At 37.2% G+C, this 7457-nt stretch overlaps 2 protein-coding genes across 2 annotated transcripts in view; both read right to left on the bottom strand.

The window, feature by feature from the left end:
• Positions 1 to 415: 415 nt before the first annotated feature.
• LOC107560407 (serine palmitoyltransferase 1-like) overlaps positions 416 to 7457 on the bottom strand; it is a 17081-nt gene continuing 10039 nt past the window's right edge. The window contains exons 11-16 of the mRNA XM_016244580.1: positions 4719 to 4815; positions 3561 to 3615; positions 3238 to 3355; positions 2566 to 2639; positions 2092 to 2481; positions 416 to 785 (exon numbers count right to left, since the gene is read on the bottom strand). Coding sequence (XP_016100066.1) covers positions 2388 to 2481; positions 2566 to 2639; positions 3238 to 3355; positions 3561 to 3615; positions 4719 to 4815 — 438 coding nt within the window. The 3' untranslated portion in view covers positions 416 to 785; positions 2092 to 2387. The remainder of the gene's footprint in view (positions 786 to 2091; positions 2482 to 2565; positions 2640 to 3237; positions 3356 to 3560; positions 3616 to 4718; positions 4816 to 7457) is intronic.
• On the bottom strand, positions 774 to 2181 carry LOC107560400 (serine palmitoyltransferase 1-like). Its single transcript, XM_016244567.1, has 4 exons — positions 2152 to 2181; positions 1930 to 2076; positions 1259 to 1332; positions 774 to 1174 (listed from the first exon to the last, which is right to left on the bottom strand). The coding sequence occupies exons 1-4, from the start codon at positions 2179 to 2181 to the stop codon at positions 1081 to 1083; spliced, it is 345 nt and encodes a 114-aa protein (XP_016100053.1). The 3' UTR covers positions 774 to 1080.

Here is a 7457-nt window from a genome sequence, read left to right as displayed (position 1 = left end):
TTTGGAGAAAAGCGTCTAATAAATGACTAAATAAATTTCTCAATCATATGTATTAGTAAGACATTTAAATGCTTCGTTTAATGATCAAAAAATAATAATCAATGCAATGCAATACAATGATTGAGAGATGAACAAATAAATGTTACATTCACCTTTTAAAAATATTTGTTTTAATGATGTCTAGATGATTAGGTAACCCTAAGTTGTGTGCTCATCTTGAAATATTACCAACAATATAAAACCAATTCTCGTATTTGCTTTCTAAAAATCAGATTTCACAGTAAAAACTAAAAAACACGTTAGTACAATAATACTAAAAGACCTTTTAATTGCTAAAACAGTATAAACTATCAATCAGACGACAGAAGGCATGAAGTAGATTGTGTGAAGCAAGCTTCAAATATGATTCAGTAGGAAATTCATTCTTGGAGATGAAAAAGATGATAAAAACCAATGCAACATTCCTATTTAAAGGCTGAAATGTGTTTTATTCTTGAAATTTGCTTGAAAACAATGTTACATTTTGATATAATGACAATCACAGAAGCTAAACCAGATCATATTGATATGCTATAGACCCAGTACTGCATAACTGCATTATTCAGAATGCATGGATATATATATATATATAAAAAAAAAACTCAATATGCAGTGCATAAACATTGTGAAAGGATTCTCATGTTGTAAAGAAGCAACTCTTTGGTCAAAGGTAACAAAGGAATGTAATTATTAGTGTATATAAAAAACTATTTTTTATGGCATATTTATTGCTGATTAGTCAAGACCTCCCATCATCATTCAAGGCGATGAACACAACATAAATAGGTTTGATGGTGCACACCAACCGCAAACAGCGCGAAGAACCAGCTCTGCATCTATTTCAATGTGAAATGAAGACTAAAATAATCAACATTATCTGTACAGCAGGTATGGGATACATAAATATAATACAAGCAGGTTCAATCAGAGTATTCATCCAATGGAGTTGTGTCGGGTCAAAGGTCACCGAACCATCAGGCGGGATGGCTCTCGCTGTCAATGACACATGTGAAGCTTCATGCTGTTGAAGGTGATCGGTCGTCATTTCAGGATCTTCACAGCTGCTTCTCGAATGCACTGCGCTGCTTTCTCCATCTCCTCCTGCGTCTGCTCAACAGTCACGACGACTCTGATGCTGAGGACGCAGATGTGCAAAAACATCAGTTTCACAGCAAAACATGAACTGCTTTTATTGATGGAATAGTTGTCAGCTAATCACCTTGGCGGTGGAAGAAATCGCTCTTCTTTGTCCAGGTATCGAGCCAAAGTGAGCGCGATCTGTCGGTCCAAACTCTACAGGAAGGACAAAAAATACGAGATTCTTTTCAGAGTACTTACACAGCATTTACTGTGCTTTTCAACGTCAACGGGAACTCAAAATGTACATTTTTATATCCTTTCATAAATGCGTGTGATATTATAATTGTTCATTGTAGTTATTAATATAAATACATTTAATTATTTACTGAGCATTGAAGAATCCTACATTGCTGTTTTATTAAATTCCACTTTGCATTGTGCGTCTCAACTACTGATGGACATGTATACAGTGCAGGCTGATTAACGGATTCGCATGTCGAGAAAATTGCATCGCCAGATTTAAAAAAAAAAAACAATCACATTTAGGGTAAATGTTGTGTAGCAATTTCATTTTAATATTGTGAGAATTTCATTTTATGCATATTGGCAACAATGCACTGTAGACGGAAATATCTCTGAAAACCGTTCCTTTTTGGCTGACGTCAGGAATCTCTCTTTTCAAGTCCTTCCGTCCAAACACATACCGTTTAAAAGCTTGGGGTCGAAATCTATAGAAATATATTCAACCATATGCCACGATAACCACAGCTAAGACTACTGACTTGTCTATGATCTGCTGGTGTAACGTACGTAATCGACGATCGCTCGGAGCAGCTTCAGGTCATTTGTTCTGGATCCGGTGCTGTTTTCCAGCAGCAGATGGAGAGCAGGAGTTAAAGGCTCTCCGACCGTCTTCAGCCCTGGAGTCCTGCAAAAACCACCACTGAAATCATCTTGCTGATTAGTCAAGACCTCCCATCATCATTCAAGGCGATGAACACAACATAAATAGGTTTGATGGTGCACACCAACCGCAAACAGCGCGAAGAACCAGCTCTGCATCTATTTCAATGTGAAATGAAGACTAAAATAATCAACATTATCTGTACAGCAGGTATGGGATACATAAATATAATACAAGCAGGTTCAATCAAGAGTATTCATCCAATGGAGTTGTGTCGGGTCAAAGGTCACCGAACCATCAGGCGGGATGGCTCTCGCTGTCAATGACACATGTGAAGCTTCATGCTGTTGAAGGTGATCGGTCGTCATTTCAGGATCTTCACAGCTGCTTCTCGAATGCACTGCGCTGCTTTCTCCATCTCCTCCTGCGTCTGCTCAACAGTCACGACGACTCTGATGCTGAGGACGCAGATGTGCAAAAACATCAGTTTCACAGCAAAACATGAACTGCTTTTATTGATGGAATAGTTGTCAGCTAATCACCTTGGCGGTGGAAGAAATCGCTCTTCTTTGTCCAGGTATCGAGCCAAAGTGAGCGCGATCTGTCGGTCCAAACTCTACAGAAAGGACAAAAAAATACGAGATTCTTTTCAGAGTACTTACACAGCATTTACTGTGCTTTTCAACGTCAACGGGAACTCAAAATGTACATTTTTATATCCTTTCATAAATGCGTGTGATATTATAATTGTTCATTGTAGTTATTAATATAAATACATTTAATTATTTACTGAGCATTGAAGAATCCTACATTGCTGTTTTATTAAATTCCACTTTGCATTGTGTGTCTCAACTACTGATGGACACGTATACAGTGCAGGCTGATTAACGGATTCGCATGTCGAGAAAATTGCATCGCCAGATTTTTAAAAAAAAAACAATCACATTTAGGGTAAATGTTGTGTAGCAATTTCATTTTAATATTGTGAGAATTTCATTTTATGCATATTGGCAACAATGCACTGTAGACGGAAATATCTCTGAAAACCGTTCCTTTTTGGCTGACGTCAGGAATCTCTCTTTTCAAGTCCTTCCGTCCAAACACATACCGTTTAAAAGCTTGGGGTCGAAATCTATAGAAATATATTCAACCATATGCCACGATAACCACAGCTAAGACTACTGACTTGTCTATGATCTGCTGGTGTAACGTACGTAATCGACGATCGCTCGGAGCAGCTTCAGGTCATTTGTTCTGGATCCGGTGCTGTTTTCCAGCAGCAGATGGAGAGCAGGAGTTAAAGGCTCTCCGACCGTCTTCAGCCCTGGAGTCCTGCAAAAACCACCACTGAAATCATCACTCCTGTGATGCACCACACACAACCAGCCAGCACAATGAACATTCAACCGGTGCATGAGGTCAGGAATGACTTCTAGCTCCCGGACATTAATATTGCTCATAATAACATTGATGTTGTTTTCAAAGATCGTTGCATTTTTTTTCTCTCATGGAAAAAAAGGAAGTAAATTGGACTTGCCCTTGTAGTGCTTTGTGCATGTGTTTGCACTTATCCTGCAGAACCCTGAAAATGCCTGAGAGAACATGGGAAAAAAAATACTACAATTAATGTGAAGTTTTGCCCAAAGCATGTTCTACACAAGAGTGAATGCATGTAGTTTAATGAAACTAAACGTCACGTGCTGTTGCATTCAAAAGGAGCGCAAGCATCAGCATCAGCTAGTATCATCATTGATCTGAATAATAACACACACAGTATATTTTAATGGTGCAGACATTTTGAGAAAACGATATGACCCTCTTCAGCACTAAGGTCTGTTACTTAGTGCTTTACACAATTATTAGCATTTTTTAATAAAAAAAAATTCTGATTGGCCAGTAAGTGTCATAAGCACTTATTTTGACATATCTAAATGTGATATTTCAGTTTTTCTTTTTTAATAAATCTGCAAAAATGTCAACAATTCTGTGTTTTTCTGTCAATATGGGGTGCTGTGTGTACATTGAGGAAAAAAAATGTACTTAAATGATTTTAGCAAATGGCTGCAATATAACAGAGTGAAAAATGTAAGGGGGTCTGAATACTTTCCGTACCTACTGTATATTCTTAATTATTTTAGTAAACATTATGTACTATAACTTTACTATCTAGACATTCACATTTACAGGATAAGGGTTTTTACAAACTTTCGGACACAAATTTCAACCTGATTAAATATTTCAGAGCTGAGCATAACTAGAAACATGTATATATTCACTCCAGAAATCTCTATCCTTTAAGACTTATTATATTTCTGTCCCTAGCTGCCGAGATGCATGAGTTGTTAAGAATGTTTCTACGTGGTTGCTTTTGGCCCAAGTCCAAAAGAGCAGAGGATATAGTGGTCCATTGATATGACATGGTTCCCTCGTCAGTCTACAGGATTTTTTTTTCCTTTTAACATCAGCAAAGCAAAAGGTTTTATTCAAACGTCTTAACTAAATGTGACTAATAATGCAAGTGATGTTGGCCTAGCCATAATAATGTCCATTTTTCTATCTGAAAGTATGTCTCAGCGTGTATATATGTATATACAAGGAGGTAGATTTAGCAAATCCTAAATGCTAATGATATACTAAATGAGTGAAGAAGGTAAAATGCATTTGTTTTTGTGAATGTAAATGTAAATGTTGTTACCTGGATCTTCCTCCATGATGTTGAGGGCTTCAATAGCAGCAGAGGCCAGCATGGGTGGAAGAGACGCTGAGAAGCAGTAACCCTGACCCGACAGACGCTGACAACATCAAAAACACACATTCACGTTCATTTCTGAGTGTAATAATTGTGGGAAACAGAAAATCTACTTTAGAAGGATCCATCTGGATTTGTGATTTTCACAAAGGCTATACAACATGTTATTGTATTTAAACAAAACTCTGTGGGCCATGAGACGTTCGGAGACAGTGGTACCTGGTGGAAAAACTATGCAAGCCACTGAATTGTGAGATATAAAGATGTAATTGCGAGAAAAAAGTCAGAACTGCAGGTTTATATCTAGCAATTCTGAAAACAAAAACAAAAAAGTCAGAATTTTGAGATAAAAAGTTGCAATATCCTTTTTTAATAAAAAAAAAACTAAATCAGTGGTGGAGCTGGGCTTCCATAAAAAAATTGGTAAAATGATCTAAAATTATAAATATGCTTATAAGTTTCCATGCCGAGTCGAACAATACCACATTCATCAAGGACAGCATTATGATCAGTCCATTTGAAAAAGATCATTAAATACTGGATCTTTGTAACAATTTCAAACTTATTTATGCATCTTCGGAAAAGAAAAAAAAAAAAAAAAAACTTTTGGTACAAATTGTCAAATCTTCACCAAAATTGGACTCTTCTTGATCTTCACACCAAGCTGCAGGTTATCGCAGTAAGTTATTGATTTTTGAGTCTTAAGGGTCATTTTTCAAAGTAATTAGGCAATAAGATGGACCGTGTCAGTGCCAAACAAGGGCCTTTAATCCTCTGCCGTATTAAAATATTTCTTTATAATGTTTTAAGGAATTGTACGTTTTTTTGGTTACACTTTATTTTAAGGTGACTTTGTTACTGTGTAGTTATACATTTAAGTACCGAGTAATATTAATTAACTACATGTACTTACTATATGGTTAGGATTAGGATTACTTGCATGTAATTATGCATAATCTTGGTCTTGTAATTGCTGCTTGCTACTATGCTTATCATTATGTATTTCAAGACTTTAACAGTTCTGAAGTTTCCACAGCAACTGTTTTCTCATCAGTGAAAGTAGGGCTGGACGATTATGACAAAAATCATAATTGTCGATTATTCCCTTGAAATTGTAATTGCGATTATTAATTACGATTATCACAATTTACATTGAATGATCTTTATACCATTGTTTGATGCAACTGCATGCTGTATTTTTATATGAAAATAAACATGTTGAAAACCCTTTAGTGCTTTTCTATAGTATTAAGCATCAAATGTCAACTACACATCAGATTGGTTTCTTCTTTAAATTATAAAAAAAGTACAAATATGAATGGTATTATAATGTTATGCTAAAACTAAAACAATGGAAAAACCTTTAAGATAACATGTAGAAAGAAAAAAACATACCTTAAGCGTGCAGAATAACATAAGTGGACTTTGAAATTATATTAATTGTGCAGCCCTAAGTGAAAGCGACTGTAAGAAAATCTGCAAACGCTGCTCAGATTATTGACGCTCCACATGCATTTAAATAGAGCGTGTGGATTCACTTCCTTCACATCATTAAAGGGAAGAATGAATCTGATATGATCCGTGTGATTCGCAATTCAAGTTATGCCAAAGTCAAATAAAACTTATATGTAAAGAGGATGGCATAAAGCATCATACAGTAACTCAAGTAAAGTGACGTCTTATCAGAAGATTCCTGTCGATTACACCTGTAGATCGATTGCTCTGTTCCGAAACAGGGATTACAATTATTACAATGTTGCTTTTCATTCTCGGTGCGGTACGCTTTCACACGGCAAAGTTTCTAAACGGACCAAATTTGTTAACACAAGTCACGCGCGAGTAAACGGTTCTCTCATTGGTCAAAGTTCCACGGTTTATTTTCCAGGATTCCACTCAGCTGTCACGGCTGTCATCCGTCAGCTGTTCTTATATTAATTTATCATTTTGAGCAGGAGTCCAGGATTCATCGGGGGAAACATTTTTTAAATGCACCTACTAGGAAGAAGAGCAATAAGACGGCATTATAAAATGAAAAAGTGTGCTTTTTTATTTTGAATGGCGAAGACGTGCTCACCCACAGACATTCACAGGTTCATTTTGAGGTATTAGCAAAACAAAGCTGATGTTTTCACGGCACTTACGTAATTACCCATTATTCATTGTGATATAGCCTGGTTCGTTGTTCCGTTAGATCGGATTGCTTTCTCACTACAACCAAACCGCTCCAGAGTTCGTTTTCAATCGAACCGAGACCACCTCGTTCAGGCGATCTCGGACCGATTGTTTTGACATGGATCCGAGTGCGATTGCCGTGTTCACATATGCCCAAACGAACCGAGCTAAGGGGGAAACATGCCAGGTTCTGAAACAACAGCCCAGGTGTGAAAGCACTTTTGGTGCGCACCCGGGTTCGATTGACGTCAGAGTTCGGTTCGTTTGGATGATGTGTACCCGAGTCCGCTTTAAAAGGGTGGTCTGGGGTACGGTTCAAGTCAACTCCGGTACGGTTCGCTGCTGATGTGAACGCAATCGTACCAAAACACGGAAGTGAACCGCTATTAATGACGTATTATTTGATAAAAATGTGTGTTTCACTCACTTTCCTGACGAGCGTGACTGACGCGCTGCAAGCAGAGAGCTGTATATCTCATTTCTGTTCACCTTCAGAGTACTTTAGAGCATTTG

This window comes from Sinocyclocheilus grahami, unplaced genomic scaffold (assembly GCF_001515645.1).
Source record: "Sinocyclocheilus grahami isolate Dianchi unplaced genomic scaffold, SAMN03320097.WGS_v1.1 scaffold725.1, whole genome shotgun sequence".
Lineage (NCBI taxonomy): Eukaryota > Metazoa > Chordata > Actinopteri > Cypriniformes > Cyprinidae > Sinocyclocheilus > Sinocyclocheilus grahami.
The sequence above is the reverse complement of the archived record's forward strand: the minus strand, read 5'-3'. Positions and strand labels throughout refer to the sequence as shown.